This window comes from Panthera uncia, chromosome F1 (assembly GCF_023721935.1).
Source record: "Panthera uncia isolate 11264 chromosome F1, Puncia_PCG_1.0, whole genome shotgun sequence".
Lineage (NCBI taxonomy): Eukaryota > Metazoa > Chordata > Mammalia > Carnivora > Felidae > Panthera > Panthera uncia.
The window spans coordinates 18,339,174-18,362,507 of record NC_064813.1 but is presented as its reverse complement, the minus strand read 5'-3'; the positions used below and the strand labels follow the sequence as shown (position 1 = coordinate 18,362,507).

At 46.5% G+C, this 23,334-nt stretch overlaps 1 protein-coding gene across 1 annotated transcript in view; it reads left to right on the top strand.

Moving 5' to 3' along the window:
• The first annotated feature begins 4,409 nt into the window (after positions 1-4,409).
• The window catches only part of LOC125925782 (astrotactin-1-like), a 37,627-nt gene continuing 18,702 nt past the window's right edge, over positions 4,410-23,334 (top strand). Inside the window, exon 1 of the mRNA XM_049635038.1 lies at positions 4,410-4,636. Within this exon, the coding sequence (XP_049490995.1) occupies positions 4,634-4,636 (3 nt within the window). The 5' untranslated portion in view covers positions 4,410-4,633. The remainder of the gene's footprint in view (positions 4,637-23,334) is intronic.

Below are 23,334 nucleotides of genomic sequence, written 5' to 3'. Positions count from 1 at the left end.
CCTCGTCCTCCATGACTCCTCTGCACTAACGCTACCCTTCTGCAAACAGGCATCAGGCCACCGTTTCTTAGTACACATTCTCTTCATATGGAGTTGCCTCCAGCGTCTCTTCCCATTATATCCCATGTCCAGCCAGATCCCACCCTCCCCCAACTCAGCATGGCTGTTACCGCTTGGAGTACTTAGTCTTGGCCATGTCTTCAGTTTCTTCCTAGATCAAAGCCTCTTTCAAGGTAGGGATCATATAGCAGTTTGCTGAATGTGGCCAATGGAGTGTGCTCCAAAAATCTTCATTGTATACAGGAACAAATGGCATCCTGGTTTCTGTGTATTCTAGGCAGTTCCAGAATTTTGGGAGGTGCTGGGAGACGTGAGGCTCGTATAGGGGAAGAATGGACACGTTAAGAGTAAGGGCACCCTTCCCTTTCTGGAGATCTCCATCCCACAGCGTGCTGTTGGCAATGGTGCCCAGCCCACCCGTGGTATCTTGAAATGGCTGTGGAGGCTTCTGTAGGCACTTGTTTTAATCAGTCCACTATGGAGCTCCACTGCGGAGCACACACAGAGCAGAGGCTCAGTGTGAGCCTTATCCACAGCCCTCAGGAGGCTTTGGACCAGAGTAACTGTCGCCTCCCGTATGTACCTCTTGGGAGTTTCAGGGAAGGCTTGCATTGCTAAAGCAATTTCTGAGCATTTCTTCTTCTGGAGACCCTTTGCTAACATCCAGGCCAACGTGATTACATTGATGTTCCAAGCTCTGATCTCAGCTCCATTGGTGATGAAATTCACAAGACGTTTACTGTGCCCTGTGGTTTTTCATCGGCTGGCCTAGGGCAGATTCAGCATAAGTAAATAAGTTCCTGGTTTAGCATTTTGGCCCTCCCATGTCAGATCCTGCCAGGACAGGGAAAAAGGCCAAAGGAGAAGCTATCATTCTGTAATTATCTTGAATCTTAAAAACGACAGGCACCCTCATGGGCAGGCATGGTGCTCTCCTTGCTTTACCCTTTTTTTTTTTTTTTTTTTGCCCTCTACCATGAGTCTGGTCTGGGCAGGATCAGGATATCACTGTCTGTGGAGATGGGCATGAATATCTCACAAAGAGGTTCAGAGGGCTGGCCTGGAAGCCAGGGTCAGAGATTCTGTGCTCTCAGCTCACCTCCCTGTGGGAGCACTTTGTCAATAACCTGTTCGTTCCCGGATACCACCACTCCTGGGACCCTGGAGCAGAATGCCTTCAACCTCAGAAATTGTCTTGGACCGCCAATACATATAGGTTTCTTTTTGGGCTGATGAAGATGTTCTGGAATTACAGTGGTGATGGTCTCACAACTTTGTGAATGTACGAACCACCATGGAATTGTATACTTTGAAAGGACAGATTTTATGGTATGAGAATTCTATCTCAATTTTGAAAGAAGTCATGGAGTACTTGGGGAGCCTGGGTGGCTCAGCCAGTTAAGCATCTGACTTCAGCTCGGGTCATGATCTCGCGGTTCGTGAGTTTGAGCCCCGTGTCAGGCTCTGTGCTGACAGCTTGGAGCCTGGAACCTGCTTCAGGTTCTGTGTCTCCTCTCTCTCTCTCTTTCTCTGCCCCTCCTCTGCTCACGCTCTGTCTCCCTGTCTCTCAAAAATGAATCAACATTAAAAAATGTTTTTTAATAAAATGTTATTGATAAAATAATGTTTTCAATTTTTTTTAAATAAAGAAGTCCTGGAATACTAAGACCTTGCACAACAAATAAAAATACTGCCGCTCAGAACCTGCTAGAAGACCACACGCACTCCATACTCAAATGTGCTCTCTCTCTCTCTCTCTCTCTCCGTGCTTCTGCAAAAGTCATGTTGTCTGGTGTGTGTTGGCAATGGAGGGGATCTGATAGGACTACTTCTGTTTTAGCTCCTGTTCTGTGTCAGGCTGGCATGACCTTGATCTGGGTGTTTACTTGTCCTTGCTTCCACAGTAAAAATGGAGGTAATGAGCCTGGCCTAGTTGATGAGAGTCTCCTGGGAAAGAAAAATCCATTTTAAGCGCTTTGGAGGTATGAGGTGCTAGATTCCTTCTAAAGAGTTACAGGAAGGCCTGAAGTGGCACCCAACATGTATGGAATTAATCCCAGGCTGGCTTAGAGCCGGTGTGGGTAGGAGGCTGAAAGCGTGTTGCTCTGAGTGATTGAATTATGGTGTTGGGTGTTCTATTATAAGCTGTTAGTGCTTGTGAGTTTTGTCCATGCTGAGGAGACTGGTCTCTTCCTGCAGCGGCAGGGAAGGCATTTGGGGGAGGGATGTGCTTCCCAGGAGGAATCTTCCTGGGGCTTGACCCATGGTTGGGAAGTAGCTTGTGATTGGGGCACTTGTAGTGACATGTCGTGTGGCTGCTGCTGGGAGGCACGCCCAAGGGTTTCTCTTCACCTGGAAGTCTGGAAGGCCACGTTAGAGGAAAAGTGAACTCGGGAGTCCTGTGTCACTCACTGCCTCACTTAACAAATGGGGCTGTGCCTGCGGAAAACCAAGACCCGGATGCGGGGGATCTTCCATTCTTACACCCTGTGCAGCTTCTTGGCTGCTTGAGCTGGTCACTTCCAGAGCACGGACAGCTCGCCATCCTGGTGGGATGTTTGGGCGCCAGGCGAGTGGGCGAGGGGCTGAGGATGAAGGGGGTCTCTGATCATCCTGTCTTTGCTGTCCCCTCATCTCCCGTCACACACCCATTTACTCTTCTCCCCGGTCTGGAGGGTATTAGGAAGAGGTAGGGAATACTATCTGTGTCTTTTAGGGATAGGCTAATGACCTGTGGCTCCTGTGAATTCTTTTCATCAACCTACCCTGAGCGGACCAGCCAGTATTCTTCTTCCTCGTCCTCCTTCTAATTCTCCTATCAGTGTCTGCATGTCCCCTTTCCACATCTGTACCTGTTAAAAGGATATCCACCACCCTTTAGGACCCAAGGCCACTACCATCTTCTTCCAGATTTCCTCCCCTTCTTCCACCTCAACCCAGGCAAGCCTACTCTTAAATTGTACGTTTTCACATGGTGTCATTATATACATGGTGTAACACCTCCCACATTCACATTCACCCAAGGGTGGATTGCTTTGGAGAACTTGTTGAGGGCCTCATTTAGATTAGTATCACAGTGCCTAGAACAGTGCCTGGTGCACAGTGAATGCCCAATGTATATGTTAAGTCAATTAATGAATAAATACATAAGTAAATAAATAAAGCAGAACATCATTTGTGCCCTCCTACAAATAGTGAAAGATATTTATAAACTCCATAAATATTCAAAATTGCTTCCCTCTTTATGGTGCGGTACTTGATGAGAATACTATTCTAAATGTGTCTTATTAAATCTTTTTTATGTCCGTGGAATTATTATTTTTTTTTGGTCAAAGGTGATAAATTTTGGGAGAAGAAGGCATGCCTTTTAAAAAATGAACTTTTATAAAGCAATGCATTGCCAAAGTGTGCTCAGCGGAATATTAGTTCCCTAGGGTGGTAATAGTTGTTAAGGAAGAAATGATTTTGAGGCCAAATGAAGTTTAGGAAAGGCTGGGCTAATCAGGTCTCTCTGTTGTGAATTACCTCATAGCTTCGATGTGATCTTGCTTAGGAATATTAGCAGGAGAGACCCATAATAGCATACTTCTGTACCAGTAGCTTAGCACCTGCAGTGTGAAATGCATAGTAGGTTTTTGGTATTTTGTTGTTAATTGTTGATGATAGTCCGGTGCCTCCATCTCGAGCCTTGAGAGCAGGTGAGTGCTTGTGTCTGTGCTAAGGGCCCAGGTTTTCACCACCCCCTCTGTGTGTACCAGCTCTGCTCTGCAAAACCGAAGAGAAAAATTAAAGGGAATTAAAAAAACATCCCTGCCACGGCGAGTATTACACATCTCCAGTGGGCTATGCAGCAAATGATTGTGGTTTTAGAAATATTCTGTCAGCCCCAGTTGCTCTGCAGTAACCTCCCAGGACTGTTCCAGACGTGCCAGTTCTCTGCACAGTAATTACCAGCTCTTTCCTTGGTAGATTCACTGGTGTCTAGGAGTAATTGCTAGGGAACTCACATTTTCAAATTTACAAGAGGCAAACAACCTTCTATTTACCTCCAGGGTTATCAGGGTATTCAAACAGTGCTGGGTAAAGGATGCTATTGATCGTAGAAATATGGGGAAGAGCTCAAATTTTCACCTTGGTGTTTTTCTCAATGGGTGAGAGTCTGGCTCACTCAATTATGGAGCAAAGATCTAGGGGGTGGATAAGTCTCTTCTTCTCGGGGCCTCTTCCCTTCCTGGAGATTTGAAACCTGACCTAACCATAGCTGGAACCCTTTGTCGTCTTTAGCTGACACCGGCTGATTGGTACCATTGCCTAGGAAGAAGATGAATAAGAAGATCCAGATTGGGCCAGTCCGAATTCTGACCTGTGCTTTGGTGTTTGTCCTCTAGAGATCTCAGGAAACACAGAGGACATCCCTCTGGTGCGCTGGAGGCAGCAGTGGCTGGAGAATGGCACTCTGCTCTTTCACATTCATCACCAAGATGGTGCTCCCAGCCTCCCTGGACAAGACCCAACTGAAGAACCCCAGCATGAATCAGCAGAAGAGGAATTGAGGATCCTGCACATCTCAGTCATGGTAGGAGCAGCGTGGCTTTAACCTCTCAGGCCGTAGCTTATGTTATCTTGACTTTAAGAGCCTTGGCGCCGTGAACGTAGCTCTACGAAACTCACTCCACAACGATCATTGATCACGTTAATAAGTAAATTTCCCATTTGTGGGAAGTGTCTCCACCTGGGGTGAAATATAAGTGGTAGTTATTTCTATACCACCGTTACCCACCTGTTCTCTTTGGGGACATGCCTAGACATGGAGTAACTTTTACAAACGAGAATATCAGATGGTGGCAGTGGATTGTCTTATAAAGGCGTTCTTCAACTAGTAGATCAGAATATCTTGTAATAGTTGCTCCATAAATGTTTGCTGAATGACTGAATTGCCAAGCTGCTTGCTGCTACCAAGCCCTCTCTCTCCTCTTCCAGCCAGGAGAAAGTCAACATTTGGCTTTCTGTCCTCTTACAACAAAGGGCATATCAATAGATATTTGCCCCTCCCTGTAGCCTAGCTCAGAACTGTCACCATCAGCCTCCCTTCTCCTCTTCAGAAATTTGAGGCCTCAAAAAAAATGAGAAGATTCTTCCTAAAATTCTAGGAACTTGTGTTCTAGAATCTCACTCAAAAGTAGATGGTACAGTGACAGGCAGGGGTTTTGTCTGGTGGTGTTTTGTGCACTGTTGTGTTCTTAGCACTCAGAACAATGCATTCACATAGTTAATGCTTAATAAATATTTGTGGAAGAAATGAATGAATTTCCCAGTGGGCATAGACAATGTCTGCTTCCCTTGGCATCTTATATATTAGTATGGTATTGGTAAAACCAACATATCGTCTGCTTCTAGGGAAGCCTGAGAGCAGGTTGAGGCCGGACTGATTATTCATGAGCCATATATACAGAAGGCATGGGCTCTTTCATGTTTACAAAACTACATAAAACCAATCTAGGTCTTGATCTAAACTTTATCTGTTACTCTGATACCAACACTACGTGCTGTTTGGTTTTGTTTATCAAATTGGGAGAAATTGAGCACACTTCAGATACATAAAAATTCCCATTATCCAAATATTTGACATTGAAACTCTTTCCATAAAATCTCTGATGAAATCTCAGAATGTAAGTCTTCCACTGATCTCTGCACGAATAACTAGCTTGATAGATTGCCTGCATATACACAAGCTACTTTATTTAAACTATATGGTCAAGAAAAGAGTCCTTAAGAGCAAATGGTAAACCTCAATGTTTAGATGTTCTGGAAGGCAGGCAGGTAAATGAGATTGCCATGCCTCACATTTACAAATTTATTGAGGTTTCTAATATGGCAGTTATGGTACTTGTACATCCTTAATTAAAGACTAGCATTTCCTCTCTCAGGGAAGATTGTCTTCTGTCATGTAGCTTGTAGTTCCCAGAGAGCAGTAAGATCGGGCAGATCAGCCGAACCAACCCTGGCATTGACTGGAGTGACAGATGTAGAGGCCACGTTGCCTTCACATTTATGATATGGTCTCACTGAAAAGAAGGGCACAATGGTGGATTTCCCCCAGCCATTCACATCTTCCCATCAATGTGACAAGCAGTCGTCATTGTTCTGGATGGTTTTTGTTTTGTTTTGTTTTGTTTCTTTTGGTCTGAGACCATTTCAAAGAACTAGTCATCACGCCAAGGAAATGTTTAGGGTGAAAGGAAGTGTATGGAGATTCTTAAGGACTAATACTGGGTATGATTGTATCTGAAAGGCCCTGAATATAGATGGTCAAGACAGGCAATGTATCAGAAGGTGTGTTTGGTGTGGGGCTTGAGGGAGTAGTGGAGGATCCATGGAAAGACGGTCTAATGCTGGTCCTCATTGCTGCATCACGAATCTTAGTGTAGCAAGGATCCTGTCTTCAAGTATCCTGTCCTTTCTATCCTCAGAATGATGTGCTCCAATAAGTTCTCTAGAGAAGTATACACATGGGTATTGTGTGTGTGCACATGCATGTGTATGTGCACACATAGATGCATGTTTGTGGGGGGTGGGTGACCGTGGAGACAGAAATGTGCAGATCAAGGATGCCAAAGGATTTGAGGAAATAGTTTGTGCCCTTAAAATATAACAGTCCCTATGAGAAGCCCTCCGTTACTAATGCTTTGTTTTTTGAGGCCTCCCCCCACCGAGTGGGGATTAATGGACCGTGGGCGCTGAAATGGAAAGAGAACAAAAGTCAGCCTTCAACCTGTGTCTGAAATTTTTCCTTCATATGCTACTGGTCACCCATAGACCAACGATGACATTCTGTCTTCCAAATAAAATGGAAGAGATTCTTCCTTCAGCTTTACTTTAGTTTATTCTACGTTACTCTTCACTATGTTATTATTCATTAACCTTGCTGGAGGGGGCAAAGGTTAAAAGAGCATGGGCAGGGGGTGAGGGCAGGCAAGTCTTGTGTTTGACCTCTTGCCTGTGGATAGGCCCCTGTCTCCATGAAAAATTCAGGAAAGCCTTTGACCTGTGCAAGCAAACAGGGACCCCAAGGTGAGGTGAAGATGTAAGGACTCCCTCCCGTCCTTGGCGAAGACGCGGTGGTCAGGGGAGTCTCTCCGAGTCCAGCTTGCTATCTTACCTTGCCCTACTCCCATTCCATGCCATACGCTCTCGCGCACTGCCTCTCCTGTCCTTAACATTCCATTCTAGACACAGTTTCAAAGTCTAAAGTTGTGTATCTGCCCTCAGCTTAGAAATCAAGCCTGAGGGTATCCTGTTTGAAGATACCGTTCCTAGAATCTCTGATGGCTTCTTCTTAAGAGACTCGGGGACTGGTAGACTTCATCTGATATGCTTTATACCACATCCTTCGGAGGTGAAGTAGGCAGCCATTTGAGGCATCTGGAAAGAGAGCATTATAAATGTCAGAAGATTTTGCAGGCCTTTGACTAGTAACACTGTTGGACAGCAAAATGCACTTACATGAAATTTTATTACCCAAGCCCTGTTGGTTATGAAATAACAATAGCAGAGCTATTTTTCATTAACTGTAACGATCGATACTGATGTGGTTTTCAGTTCGGATCCAAATAGCATAATTTGAAAAAGAGAAAAGTTAAGGTGATTATCAAAATATGAATACACCCAACCTTTTCTCTCTTGTTAAGAAAATGTATATTTAAAAGCTTAACTGGTAATTCTAAATATTTCCAATATGTGCAGAGGGAATTAATGGTTCTGTGACAACCTTCAAGTTTACATTTCTCTGATTTTGTGTTTACCCTTTTCCCATCCATATTGCCTCAATGCAGGGACCACTGTTTATTTTTATATTTTGCATTTACTGTGTTTAGTTTTAAGCACAAAGTATAAGTAATGAGAGACTGAAAGGCAAAGGAATACCTTTTTTGTATCCTTATGACACTCTGTGAATGAGAATTGGCGAGTCCTTGTTTCCACTGCACCTAGTGTAAGTATACCATCGGCAAAATGGTGGGCTTGAGGGAAACCAGTACCTCAGCTGGGGACTTGGCAGTTGAAAACTTTGAAAACCCTTTTGCTTTACTTATTTTTCAATCACATCCTAAAATTTTTGAATTATTTTTTCCAAAGAGGTACTCTTTCCCTCCTGACATCTCAGATTACCGCGTTGAGGGTCAAACAATGTATTGTAACCTCCAGCATGATTCAAACTGGGCGGAAGAGATTTATTGTGAATCTTGCAAGGTAATTGACATTTAAAACTACTGAAGCACACAGGGATACTCTTGATACTCTTTTGCAAACTCTTGAACAAGTGAAAGCCAAACCATCGAATGGAAATCAGTTGTGTGAATTTAAATCCATAAATCAGAGAATTGTTCAGTTATAAGCACATCCTTTACTCCACAGCATAGAAGGTCAGGTTTTAATATGACTTTGGTTTTTTTAATGTTTACTTATATTTAAGAGAGAGAGAGAGAGAAAGAGAGAGCTGCGAGTGGGGGAGGGGCAGAGAGCGAGGGAGACGCAGACTCCAAAACAGCTCCAGGCTCCGAGCGGTCAGCATAGAGCCCGACGTGGGGCTCGAACCCACAAACCATGAGATCACCACCTGAGCTGAAGTCAGGGGCTCAACCAGCTGAGCCACCCAGGCACCCCTAACATGACTTGACTTTAGATATTCAGACTCTGTGGGTTTAAATTTCCATGTTGTACTTTTGCTAATTTGCCATATGATCTACATTTTTCTTCTTACGGTATGCAAAAGAATTGAATGGTGCATAATAGCACTTTAATGTATCATCTATATATTTCATCTTTGTAATTAAAGATGGCAGTGGTAATAGACTTCCTATATGCATATAGGTTGGTTAAATACAGTGTTCACAGCAAGTAACCTTTCAAAAATCCTTCAGTTTGGTATATATATTTTGCAGTCATAACTCCTGCTGGTAGGTAAGCTTTCGTAGTTCAGCCCTCGTAGGCGCAATTCACAGTTGTGTGGAAAAAAATAATGTTTGAGCGTTTGTCTATCTCCCTGGAGATTTGGGGACTGGAGCCCATCAGTGAAGCCTGGGTCTGCTCAAGACCACTAGTCCCACCTCTGTGGGGCCCACCGGCCAGTGTCTGCAGGTCCGTGTGGCCCTCAACTGCTGGCTCCTCAGGTGTCTCCAAGCACCTTGTCTCTGGGAGCTCCAGGTGAGCCCTAGACATGTGGTTTTCTTTTGGGAGAAACAGCATAAAGAACCAGGTTCAGGGACAAAGGAGGCCACAGGTGTTACTGTGGAGTCCCAGCATCCAGGAAATAGAATGGACACTTTAGAGAAGTTGTATCCTGGGGAAGTAACGGCTGGGCCGGGTTAGTACAAAGCCTACGGAACATACCTATGGGAGCTTCCAGGACTGTGTTTCCACGACCGTTGCCAACTTTGTGCCAGAGGACCCATCCTTGCTCTCACTTGTGCATCCTCGCTCAAGTTCAGTTCAGCTGCCTATGCATCGTGTGTTACTTTGCTTGAAGCTGTCTTCACTGCACTCGTAAAGCTCAGCCACGTCTAAGGGCAGGGAAGAGCATTTCTAAGTATGGTCATTGCTATGTGCCGTCAAGCCCATCGGTTTATTATTAAGTGTCTGTGGGCATAGGAGAGCTAGATGCTTTTTCTGTCAGTCCCTTTTGCCTTCAGCTAATCGGTTACAAAAATTCATTAGCAAATTCGTTAATCAGGGTCACTTTTACATCTTCATTGTCAATTTATATTGTTTGCTTAGTTCAACTGAGGATGCCCTATCCTTCTTTTTGATCTTTAGAAAGAAATGGAAGGGCACCTGGGTGGGTCAGTCAGTAGAGCGTCCGACTTAGGCTGAGGCCATGATCACACAGTTTGTGGGTTCAAGCCCTGTGTTGACAACTCAGAGTCTGGAGCCTGCTTCAGATTCTGTGTCTCCCTCTCTCTCTCTGCCCCTCCCCCACTCATGTGCGTGCACGCGCTCTCTCTCTCTCTCTCTCTCAAAAATAAATATTAAAAAAAATTTTTTTAGAAAGAAATGGAGGAGTTTAGACATGTCTTGTGTTACCACAAAAGATAGACCTAGAGTGATAACAGATTCAGTCCAAAGAACTTTTCTAGCAATTCAAGCCATCCATTATGGGGCAGGACTGACTTACTGGCCATACTGTCCCCTTGCCAAAGCCATTGTCTTGTACTTGGCCTCCTACTAAGAAAATGGTGGGCAGTTCGTAAAATAATAGCAAGATCCCTACAGACAAAACCTCCTCGTGCTTGGGTTGTTACTGGCAGACTGATGTGCAAAAGAGGACATGCCAGGGCCCATTTGGGGGCTCTCCCAAGTGCCAAGGGAAGGTTGGTTTTTAAACCTCCCCACTTGGCACCATGGTTTGGCTGTGCCTGTCTTGCCAAGGCGCATTAGGTGCAGGTACATGGGAGCCCATTAGCCGTTTCAGTTGTTGGGCTATTCCCAGTGCTGGCTGTGCTCCCATATTCACACGGGTGTCGGGGGCGGGGGGCTAGGATGTGTGGGAAAGAAACACTGGGTTTAGGGTTGGAAGGTAAGCTTCAGAGCCTGGCTTTATACGACGTCAGGTAATCTGCTGACCTTTTGAGAAGCTTCTCACCTCAACTGTGAAATGGATACATTCACTGCTGAGGCTTTTTAGTTTCCAAAAAATGGAGATCCACTCAGGCCTTCTCTGTAAGGGCGTTTGACTATAGTAACTCACATGGAGGTAAGGTAGACAGGAATCTTCTCTTTTTTTTTTTTTAATGTTTATTTATTTTTGAGAGAGAGACAGAGCACGAGCGGGGGAGGGGCAGAGAGAGAAGGAGACAACAGAATCGGAAGCAGGCTCCAGGCACCGAGCTGTCAGCACAGAGCCCCACACAGGGCTTGAACCCACGAATCATAAGATCATGACCTGAGTCGAAATCGGATGCTTAACCGACTGAGCCACCCAGGCGCCCCTACAGGAATCTTGTAATTAAAAAAAAAAATCCTCAAAGTAGAATTTCATGAACTCTGGAGCTGAAAGGTTGTGCAGGATCTGGGAGTCACCCTGTCAGCCCCCAGCATCCACGGCTGGTTTGTGGTTTGGCTCTTTGACGCGTCCCTCTTTATTGTTCCCATTGCCATAAATTAGCTCCTTTGTCCAGCGTACTCTGTAAATCTCATCCCATTTTGATGCTTTTCAATGTTTGTACTATCCATTTATTCACCAAGTCACTTCACTTGTGACCCCTCGGGACTTCTTGCACCTTTACGTGTCCATCCCTGTCCCTGTGGCTGCCAGATTCCCTGCTTTTCCCCATCTCCCCTGACTCCTTAGGGAGACAAGCAGAGGGAAGCTAGTTACCATAGTTCTTGTTTGTTGACAGCTTTTTTCCTCTCAAATCACCCCGTGGGAGGCTATAACCTTAACCTTCTCCCGTTGGCTGTGGTTACAGGTGGTTACAGGAAGGTTGGCTTAGGTGGCACAGAACACGACTAGTCCTGTTCCAGGCCCAGCTCGGAACCACTTTCTTTAGCAGAGGAGAGAAGCCATGATCCCATGATTTGCTTGTTCAATGTGACGGGTGTGCTGCAGGGGAGCCTGGGTGGCTCAGTCGGTTAAGCGCCCCACACTATTTTCGGCTCAGTTCATGATACCAGGGTCATGGGATCAAGCCCTGCATCGGGCTTCATGCTGGGTGTGGAGCCTGCTTAGGATTCTCTCTTTCTCCCTCTGCCCCACCCCCACCAAAAATCCCCCGAAAAAACACTACCCTAAAGTACTTGCGGTATATATTACCGTATGTTTTATTCTCATCACAACACCATGAGGTAGGGATAATTATCATCCCATTTTACAAATGAAGGGACCAAGGGCCAGAGAAGTGGAGTAACATACCTAAACTCAAACAGCTGTTAGGTTACACAGCCAGGATTTAAGTCGAAGCAGTTGGAAGAGTCCAGACTCTGTTCTCTAAGAAGCACCAGCTCATATTCTGGCCAGTCGTGGGTGCCCAGTAAGTATTTCTTACATGTCCTTTCGTTGGTTTTTGTTTTTTTGTCCACTTTTGACTGCTGAGCCTCATCTGATGCTTTTCCCCCATTGTTGCTTCAAAACCAGTAACTCTGTGAGCACTAGGACCCACAAGCAAGTTGGAATATAGATCTTTCTTCCTGTGGCTACACCAGACAGCTAACCCCAAAAGCTCAGATTCCGTTCAGCTTGGCTACACCCACCTGCTAACCTTGGCTTCAGCCACACCGCCTCACAGCTGGCTGTGGGCTTATTGGCAGGGAAGGGAAGAGGGCAGTTAGGGACTTTTCACTCTAAATTGTGAAAGTCATATAACAATAAATGTAGGCTTTTTCAGGTACATACTTTCACATCTTTGCAGTTTTTAAAAACAAAAAAACATTTTAAAAGCATTATTGACCTGTCATTGATTTAAAAGAAATCATTGACTCATTCATTCATTTAGATATGGATTCTTTACCAGTATCTGTCAGGCTAAGGAGGTAGAAAATTAATAAGACAACCTTTTGCTTTCAAGGAACATTTAATGATATTATTAACACTTAATATTGGAGGATGGCCTTTGGCAGAACTGGGAGGCAGGTAGAGTGTCTACCTTCTTTTCCATTTCTTTATATTTTTTACATCCTTTTTACAGTTTTGTTCTTCTCTTTCCTGAAGCTCATGGAGACCTTAAGCTGCCCCCATTTCTCCAGACAGCAAGGAGAACAGCTAAGAGGCCACATTTTCATGGTACTATTTTTTAACAACATGATGTAATACTCTGTTCAGCAATTTAGCTCACTTGATATAGAAGCCAACAAATTTTAAGTACTTAGTTCCAAAAATCTCTGAAGATCCTTTTGAAAGCGGGAGTCATAATCTCTGTGGGGTTTAAATCGATAACAAGAACTGGTGATACTCATAGTAATGAAGCTAACATTTTTACTCTCTGGGTCCCAGGCGACGTATGGGATCACTTTCATGCATAATATCAGTCCACTCTCTAAAAATCTAGTGAAATAGATGGTAATTCTCCCACTTTTCAGATACGAACACTGAGACTTCGAGAAAGTACATCACAGATCCGAGGTCTTATAGGTGGAGCCAGGATTCAAGGCAAACGCATCCGACTCCAGACTTCATTCTGCCGTGACCGTGCCGCTTGCTGGCTTCAGGGTCAGCCGGTTTGTTCAGTTTTCCAGGCTGTGGGATAATTTTGCTTCCTCTGGCTAGCACAGTAGAGACCCTTCACTTGATGAACATTGGGAAAGCTCATAGAGAACTGGGCAAGGAAGGTGCTGTCATGATGGAGTCTCTGAGCTACATCAAAGGGTGAAGATCTGCACTGAGCAAACGGATAAAGCATCGCAGAGAAGCCTGGGGTTGACTCTGGACAGAGGTCATCGAGAAGCCAAGACTCCAGAGAAGACTATACAGTCCGTGTATTGAACTTCAGGGCGGGAGTTTATAGCAAGGCTTTGTTATCAGAGAGACTAGTTTAAATCCCTGTTCTACCCCTTACTACGTTTTCTAGTGTCCTTGGGTCAGTTGCTTAAAACTCTCTGAACTCACTTTCCTCATTTATGAAATGGGAATGATAATAGATTCTGCTTCTTAAAGCTGTTTTGAGGATTAAATGAGATGATTCTTACTAAGCACTTCCTACAGTGCCTGGCCCGTGGGAGGTGCCCAGTAAATACGAACCAGGTAAACCCTTGGGGTGCCGGGCAAGCTGCCTGTAACCATTCCGTGCGCAGTGTGTTACTCCAGGGCCCACTACCTTACGGAGCCAGAAAAGCAGCTGGGATCATGGCAGCCCCTTGCAGGAGTCCTGGAGGAGTTGTGCTCAGGGGCAAGACTGAGGCAATTAAGGTCATCAGGGCAACAGAATGGGCCCCTTGTGAAGCCGGGATGTGGCCGTGTACATCTAGGGCATTGTTAAGCCACTTCTGTTTCACTGTTTACAGGGTTTCCTAGCAGCTATCCTATGGTTTGGGAGGACGATCCCAGCTCCAAATTCCCTGGAAGAACTTCACTAATTTATTTATTTATTTTATCAAACCAAATGATGTCATTATGGGAATTTCTGTTCTGCTGAGGTATCTAAGAGTGTTGTTACTCACGTTCACGATGGGGAAGAGAAGGCATGGACTGATGGGAGACGTTTGTGGCCAGCACTGGTGAAAAGGCTCAGGGTTCTTTGTTGTTTTTAAATTTTTTTAAACATTTATTTATTTTTGAGAGACAGAGAGAGACAGAGCATGAGCAGGGGAGGGGCAGAGAGAGAGGGAGACACAGAATCCGAAGCAGGCTCTGAGCTGTCAGCACAGAGCCTGATGCGGGGCTCGAACTCGCAAACCGCGAGTTCATGACGTGAGTTGAAGTCGGACGCTTAACCGACTGAGCCACCCAGGCTCCCCAAGACTCAGGGTTCTTAATCTGAAGGCTGTTATCTTTCCTCCAGCTCATGCTGCCTTCTTCTTACCTTCTGCCCATGTCTGAAGTTTCGTGATTCTTTCACTGACCTGAAATTTGCCTTTAAATCTGACCTCAAGCCTACACTCAATGGGTGGTTGGTGGGGACAGAGTAGCTTTGGGTATAGTGGATGTAGGCAGCCATGTGCCCAGAGACAGAAGCCTGCGTGGGCAATGGCAGGAAATCAGGCCACGGGTCTGTAAAGTGCCAGATGATAAACACTTGCAGCTTTGCAGTCTGTTTGAACTCTGGTACAACTACCCAACTCTTGCCATTTTACAGTGCCGAAGTAGCCATATGCAATAAGTAAATGGATAAATGTGGCTGTGTTCTAATAAAGCTTTATTTACCAAATAGGCAGCGGGCACCATTTGGCCTAGAGGCCGTAGTCGGCTGATCCCCATCTAGTACATTCTCTTTTGTCTACAGCGCGTAAACAGAGACTGAAATCTTAACAACTTAGTGGAAGTGTTAGGGTACCATTTGCAGAATGAAAGATAATAGTTTGCTCATTTTAGTCAGACTCCTATAGATTGATTATAATTGTCACTTAAGGCAGACATTGACAGAGATCGTTCTTGCTACAAATTCAAGGCACAAATTCAGGTGAGATACAAGCATATTAGCCTCTCCTGAGAGGTATTGATGGGTTTAGCGAAGACAAAGTTGATGAAAACAAAATATGCTTAGACTTGACAAGGGAATTATAAACAAGGTATGGGTTAGGAAATATGCAGTTTTTTTTCCTTCCCTATGAGGCTGATGGCTCCTGCTTGGTTTCGATTTTGACATACACAGTAGACTTTTGTGAAATGTTTAGATAGGTTACAACAGCCCCTTATACAGAAACACCTAATGTTGGTGGACATGCACGCAGAGAAGTTTATTACGCTTCCAGACAGGTCATGATACATTTGGTCTGTGATATGTAAGGACTTTACATTTATTTATTTTTGAGAAATGGAGTGAGACAAAGCGTGAGTGGTGGAGGGGCAGAGACAGGAGACACAGAATCTGAAGCAGGCTCCAGGCTCTGAGCAAGCGGTCAGCACGGAGCCTGATGCGGGGCTCGAACCCACAAACTGTGAGATCATGACCTGAGCCGAAGTCGGACGCTCAACCGACTGAGCCACCCAGGTGCCCCGATACTTAAGGACTTTAAGAGTTAGTGGTGGCTGTCTGCCTTGCTTATAAATAAGGCTGAAGGTGGACGAGGCATTTTGAGAGACCTCACCTCATAAAATCGCCTTATCGCATACCCTGTCAAGTATGAGCCCAGGTTCGTTGGAAGTCTTGCCTGCATGAGAGGCTGATGTCAGTAGCTCTCCTCCAGATTGCACAGGAGTCTCCGTGGTACATCCGAGGAGGTCGGGAGCTTCCTGCTGCTGCCTTGCTATTTATGATTCTCCTGATACCTCTGTCACTGCTGCTGACATCCACGAATAGCAAGAGATGAGTCAAATAGCCTTCTAACTTGGGCGAATCAGATGCTCAGTTAATTGATATATTGAACTGTGGCTGACAGCAGTGAGTGCCTCATGGAGAAGTATCTGGGCCTTCTGGGCTTGGCTCCCAGTCCCGAAATTTGCTTAAGGTGAACTTAAGGGGATTTCTGCAGCCCCCTAAAGCACCATGGCCATATGAGATCCCTAAGAGATCAGACAGCAGGTGTTTGTTAAAGGGCTCAGCCTTTTGTTTCCTCCCTTCCTATATTCTGTCTGAGCAAGAAGGTGGAAGAATTTGGGACTGAGACGCATAAGCATTTGGGACGTAGAGGAGTGAGTGTGTCAGAACTTGACCTGTCTGGGCCTCAGACACATTCTTACGAAGGAAGGTAAGCCACCCTACAAACAAACGCAGGAGGGCTCTGCCTCCCAACGGTGATGTTGAAGCATCCCAGTTTGATTCTTTTTATTCCCTAAATGATGTGGCGTGTACACACGCAGGTCACTGTCCCTGGGCTTTCAGCTGGCCGCCTCGGGGGCTCTGCTGAACAGAGCAGGCGGCCTCGGCACCTGAGAGTTCCAGCCTGTCAGAACATAGCCACCATCCTTGGACCCCGCCTGCGGTTGGAACGGGCAGCACCAACGTGTCCCCGCTGGGGCTCTGCCCGGAACTCCCAGAACAGAGTGGCGCCACCAGGCTGTGCTCCCCTAGACGGCATTTTCTCTTCTTCCCTCAACAGTGATACATGCTGGGCCAGGGAGACCAGGGGAGCATTGAATTAGAAATCAGGAGGCTTTGCTTATGGGCCTTTTCCCCACAAAAGTCTGTGAAACTGCAGGCATATGTCTTCACCTGCCAGAAGCCTGTTCTCATCTGCACATGAGTGTTCTTAAAACTTTAGGCATTCGGATTGTGCCACGGTTTTTTTTTTTTGTTTGTTTTGTTTTGTTTTTAATCTGCCTTGGTATTTTCTGAATATTTTTATTTACATTGACTGGCTTTTCCGGTTTGACCTTATTTTTGCCTTAGATGAAAAGGCCAACAAAACCAGGGGTTTGATGTTATCGTTAATGATATCGGTACAGGTTAGGAAAAATATTATTGTATAAAACAATGAAATGAAAACATCCCCTACTTTTGCCAGCCATTGGCATGGCGCCAACTAGGAGCACATGGATGGGCTGTGGGCACTCTGCCTTGGGAATCCCAAACTGGATGACCTTGTAAGTTGCTTCCAGCTCTGGTATTCCAGGAGTATGAAAGTGAAGGACATATGGGACACTAGCAACCCCAGTTAAAACAGACTTCAGAGTAATATACAGAGAAACTGTATTCTGCTCCCTGCAGCAACTCTGTTTTTCTTTTTCCCATTTACGAACGTGGGATGATGGTCCGCGGGGAAAATGGCGGGCTTGTCTGCCTGTAGGTTGGGTTGAATGGAAGTGGTTCTGCCCAGGGAGAGAGCTGTCACTTCCCGCTGTGCTGACCTGTAGAAAGGAGTTTGGTGGCTGGGAGCCTTTTCCCGTGGGCCAGTGGGGCCTGTCCTCAGGATTTGCTGAGCCGCTAGCCCAGGGCCTCTTGTGCTCAGCCAGCCGTCCTCACAGTCTCCCACGGAGTCTGCCTGGACACGCCCCCACCTTTGCCTCAGGGAGGACACTGGGAGCCTCCTGGGGTCGGCCTCAGAGTGGAGTGGCTCCTGGACCACGGGAGGGAGCACATCGTGGGAAATAAAAGACCACAACCTTCTGCTTGGGGGATTTGGTGCATCTTGGAGTCACCTCTGGAGCACTTGGAGTCCTCAAAGAGGACATTTCTCCTTCTACCCAGAATGACTGCGATGAAACCAGAGGCGGAGTGATTCTGGCAAGCATAACCGAGCCGGTGGTTTTATATTTCTTCCTCCCCTGACGGCCTCAGTGGCCCTTTGTGCTCTCTTCTCAGGACAGCACTTGTAGGTCTGCTTTGGAAGGAAAATTCCTGATAAGATAGTGGGTTCTGCCTTGCCAAATAACAGGACACCTCCCAGACTTCCCTTCCGGGAGAGCTCTCCTGGTTCTCAGGACGGCATCTGGACAAGGTCGAGGACAAGTCAGTGCCACCTCTCTCAGTAATAAGAGGCCGTCTTCGGTCTCTAAGGCACTGGAGACCCTGCTGTCTTTCTCTTCCCTGCTTCCTCTTCCACATGTCCTTTGTGAGTTCCTTTGCCTCTTTGATCAAACTTGCATCTGATGTTCATTTTCACCTGATTTCATCTAATGAAAAAAATTGGAGTGGGAAGTGGGCCGTGTAACCATTCCTGTGTGGGACTGTGAGTGTGTTCAAAGGGCTGCGTTTGCCTCCAGAATTTTATACCAGCGTTTATGTCAAAGGCTGCCTTATCCAGTTAATATCCTTCCACGTCACTAGGGTCGCAGAGAAAGAAGAGTGAAAAGGAGAAAAGTAGTTCTTTCACTTGAGAATCATCTACACAAATAATGCATTTTATTATTTGGGGAGAGAGGGATCTGTCCTCCTACTCATTCTTATTGCCCAGGATGCCCTTTTCTGTACCCTCTTACTCACTGCTGCTGCACCTGCCGTGGCCATGTCTTCCTGGGCCCCTCCTTCCCCTCCATGTGTATGCGTTCAAATCCTACCTCTCTTTCGGGTCCCGTTTCAAATGTGTCCACCTGGCCACCTCTCTGCATCATTCAGCTGGAGACCATTCCTCCCCCTTGGTCTCCTGTGGCCGGGCGAACAGGAAAGTCTTCTTTGAGCCTTTCTTATGGCTGGTGTCTGTTTCCATCCAAAGGCAATTTTGATGAATCTTGTCTTCCCTACCAGACTCCAGGATCCTAAATGGCAGGATCTGGTTTTGAGTCTGATTCATCTTTATATTTCTTACAGCTACCAACACGACGCTTCACACAAGGAATGTCCCCAGTTGGTGTTTGTGAAATGAGTAGAATTTGTTTGTATCATGTTTTTTTTTTTTCACTTGGTCCTTATAACTGCCTCTGTCTCCAGCCTTGGCCTCTCCTACCAGCTTCTGACTTACATATCTGCTTGGGTGTCCCACATGCATTGTGAACAGTGTTTCCCCACCCACCCTGTCCTCCCCTTGTGCCTCCTGTGGTGACAGGGCCACCAACACCGTCACCCAGGCTAGACCCCCTTTCCTCCCCCTCCTCATTCATTCACTCCAGCACCAAATTCTTCTCATTTTAGTTTCCAGATGCCACTGGAATCCTTCTGTACTTGTCCCCTCTGCTGCCGCTGGTAGGACAGCCTCCCTCCCCAACCCCCCCCCCGCCCCGCCCCCTCCTCTCACCAGATTGCTACAGGCAATTTCCACCTGTTCACGCTGCCTTCTGACTTGCTCCCCTCAAAAACTTCCCTCTTTCGGGGCTCCTGGTTGGCTCAGTCAGTTAAGCATCCAATTCTTGGTTTCGGCTCAGGTCATGATCTCATGGTTCATGAGTTAGAGCCCCACATCGGGCTCTGTGCTCACAGTGCAGAGACTGCTTGGAATTCTCTCTCTCTCTCTCTCTCTCTCTCTCTCTCTCTCTCTCTCTGCCCCTCCCCCACTGTCCCTCAAAATAAATAAATAAACGTAAACAAAAAACTCCCTTCCCATTGCCACCAGGCTGTTCTTAGCAAAGTGCGGCTTGCACGGTATCATCTTGCTCACAAAACACCTGAAGTAATTCCCTTCACTCTGAAAGGTCACTTCCCAGCTAACCTTTTCATGGCCTGACCCTCATCTCGTCTCCTCGGTTTCCACTCTGTCCTAGCCACACTGACCAACTCGGTCATGGTGCCTGGAAGTCCCTTGCTGTGTCATACTTCTGTGATTTCACGCGTGTTTTACTTTTGGCTTACAATGTCTTTCCTCTCTTCTGAGTGGAGTTGCTTCTAAGTACTGGCTTTAAAATTCGCCCGTGAGTTCCCTGGAAAATGCCCTGACCCCTTTCCCTCTAGGCAGGGTTGAGTCATGCTCTGCAGTCCCTGACACGCCTTCCTGCCACGGACCTCATCGTCATCTGTGCGTGCGGCTGTCTCCCTGAGCATGAACTCCTTGCTTGGGGGCGGGGAGGGGGTGAAGGTGAGGAGTTCCGCATCTCTGCATCCTAGCGGAGCCTCTGGTCTTTGCTAGGAGGCCAAGAGGGACTTTGGGAATGAACGGCCAACCCCATGAAGAAGGCTGAGCAAATCCGACAGACCGCTGAGGCTCAAAGGTCCGAGGGCTGAATGACTGGTAAGTGGCGCCATTGGGAACAGAAGCTGGTTGCTGGTCAGCTCGCCTTCCCTCGTCTTGCAAGACCTTTGGTGGAATGTTCTACTCTGGTCTCCTCTCTGATGGTTGTGGCTCCCTACTCTTCCACTAAACCATCACCTCCCCTCTTCCCTTCACGTGATCATGGAACAGGAAGCCCAGGGAAGACTACCCTACCCACCAGAGCTGGCTAGTCACAAGGCCATCTCTATCCATCTATTCATCCGTCATCGTCTATGGAATGTTTTAAAATCGTTTTTTAATTGATACTGAGCAAAATCACTGTGAGATATTTTCAGAGTGAAGACTTCGGTTTTGAGTGTTCCAGGGCATGGGTGAAGGACTGGGGTAGTACCCACTAGTGTTATAAATTTAGAGGGCCCCTCCCAGGACCTGAAGACAGGACAGTCCCTGACCCAGCCTCTGGACAAAGCAAACGGCTCGCCTTTCATATCCTCGGTGGCTGCGTTCACACCTCTGCAGTTCTCGGCCACGGTGCCGGGTCCCCATCAGTTGTGAACTGTGGCAGCTGAATCTGACGCTGATAATAGTCACGGTGTCAGGATTTGTAACTGGTTTCCTTTTCTCCATTAGAATAGAGTCTACATTATAAGTGCCCGATAAAAAAAAGTCGTTCTCACTCAGCTTGCATTCTGGTCTGGTTTCTTGACCCAGAGGAAACTTCGCTGGGGTTACAGCCGGCACTGGGTGTGCCTGTGGGGTCTACCCAGTTTGTAGCCTGCATTCGTCATGGTGTGGTGGCGGGGAAGACCGTTGAGAACGGCTGGTCCTGACAGTGTGTGGCCCTCTGCTACGGCAGATGCAGTTTCTGCACTACAGAACGGAGTTAGCGAGAACTCCTACATCCTACCTGCAGTCACTCTCTAGGAGCGGAAAGATAAATGCAAATATATGTGCATACATAAATACAGATAATGCATATATTAATGAAAACAAAAAGTAAAGCTTTGGTTTCCAGGAGAGAGGACTTTCTTCACACCCTTCCCTTTGTAAAGCACGTAGCAGAGGTTTTCCTATAATTAGGTGCTCATAGATGTCTTATAACTGCACTTAATGTGCTGATCATTTTGCAGTATATACAAATATCAGATCATCATGTTGTACACCTGGAACTAACGTAATGTCATATGTCAGTTATATGTCAATCATAAGGAAAAAATGTGGTGACAAATTTCTTTAACCTCTCTGGTGACAAGACGCGATTCATGCAGAGTTTTGTGGAGTAAGCAAGTACAGGCCAGTTAGTTTTTCTAGAGGAAAAATGGCTGTCGGTTTAAGTGAGGCCCCTGCTATCTCACAGCAGCTTTGCTGATGGCACAAAAAGGTACAAGTCAGAGCGAGGTTGGATAAATGGAAGCCATCGTGCTTTCTGGAAGCACAGCTAACGTCCTCTGGATGACGGGTCTGTAGCATGGACCTCCCATCTGAACCACCCACCCTCGTGGGTGAGGATGCTGACGTCCTACCGGAGCTGACTTCTTCCTGGGTGGCTCTGTGCCGAGGGGACCTCTCAGCACTGGCCAGGGATCCAGCAGAGAGGAGTGAAGATGGGCTCCCCGATGGAGGCCTTAAGTCTGAGTTGACAGACAGCAGGAAAGTCATGTTCTGTGTGCTGTATCAACCTGGCCAAGCCAACCTCACTTTAATTAATCAAGCAGTGCATTGTCCATGCTGAGAATGGGGCTGTGGAAAGTTTTTAAAGTGGGGTCTCTGCCTGCATGTGTAGTCAGAGCTATGATATGGGACATAGCAGAATTAGGGATTAAAGATTAATTCAGAAATGCCCACATATGCTTTCAGAGTGGGGACAAAACATGTCCTAGGATCGTAGAAATCAAACTCATTTTTGGGAAGGAGAGGAACTTCTGGTGGGGGCCGTGGCGGGGGTAAGGGGCTTAGGCAAAGGGATGGTGAGGGAGGGCAGGTCAGGGGAGGGAGAGGGCAAAGGCTCTGGGATAGGCAATAGGCATGGGCGTGTGTCCTCTCTCTCCCTCCCTCTCCCACTTACTCCTTTCAACCCACCTTTCTCTCTCTCTCCCTCCCTCCCTCCCTCCCCCTCCCTTACAATAACACTGAATCTTAAAAATAGAAAAAATAAATCACCTCTATTAAAAAGTAGAAAAATAAAATCCCATGAACGCGGTGATCTGAATTAAATCATAATGGTGCCGCTGGTTGGCTGGGAATGGCCCTCCTGGGGTCAGCAGCACATGCCCGCCCCAGGTACAGAATAATGTCTTGTCTGGAAAGATGATGTCTGTCTCGTCAGTTGCCTTGGAAGCAAGAACCCCTGACTATCTTTGTATCATGAGAGTGTCTCTGGCCAGAGCAGGCTGACCTGTGGATTCACACTACATGATCCAGCCACTGATCAGTAAATCAAAACTATAGCAGAGTTGGGCCTTTTGTCACTTTCCACGGGGTTGGGGTGGGGGTGGGGGGCTGGCAGAGGGGTGAGCTGGGCCTCAGCTTCCAGCTTCCCTCTGCTTGGGCCCATCTTTGGCTGGTGAACACTGGGCCTGTGCCCAACGACCTGGTAGAGGTGACTAGTTTCCACCCAGGAACAAAGTGAGCCACGGACAAGCTAGTGAAGAAATCGAGTTACAGGTGTCCAGTTCTGTACTCAGCCTCATCACCTCCCCGTCAGAAGCCAAATATAAGAGAGAAATCCTGGAAAACCAGAGGAACAAAGCTGACATCACGCGGCGATGGGTGGGTGGGATGCCAGGGAGGGAGGAGGCAGAGCAGGGCAATTTTTTTTTTTTTAATTAACGATGGGGAGGATTTGAAGACTTGACAATGGCTTTGCCTGCAAAAATATAATTAGCCAAAGACCATGTGCTGCTGATGTTGGAGGTGGTAGTTGAAGGAAGCCTGCCCTAATGAGGACGTCAGTGCCTCACTCAGAGATTGTCTTCCCAAACCAGTCCTCTTCTCCAGATTCTGTGCTTGATTAGTTCCAGAGAAAAATTGAATTATAATAATTTTTTAAGAGGCAGAAATAAGAGCCACAGCACTTAGCGCATGGCCCAAGAGGAGACTCTTTTGACTGTC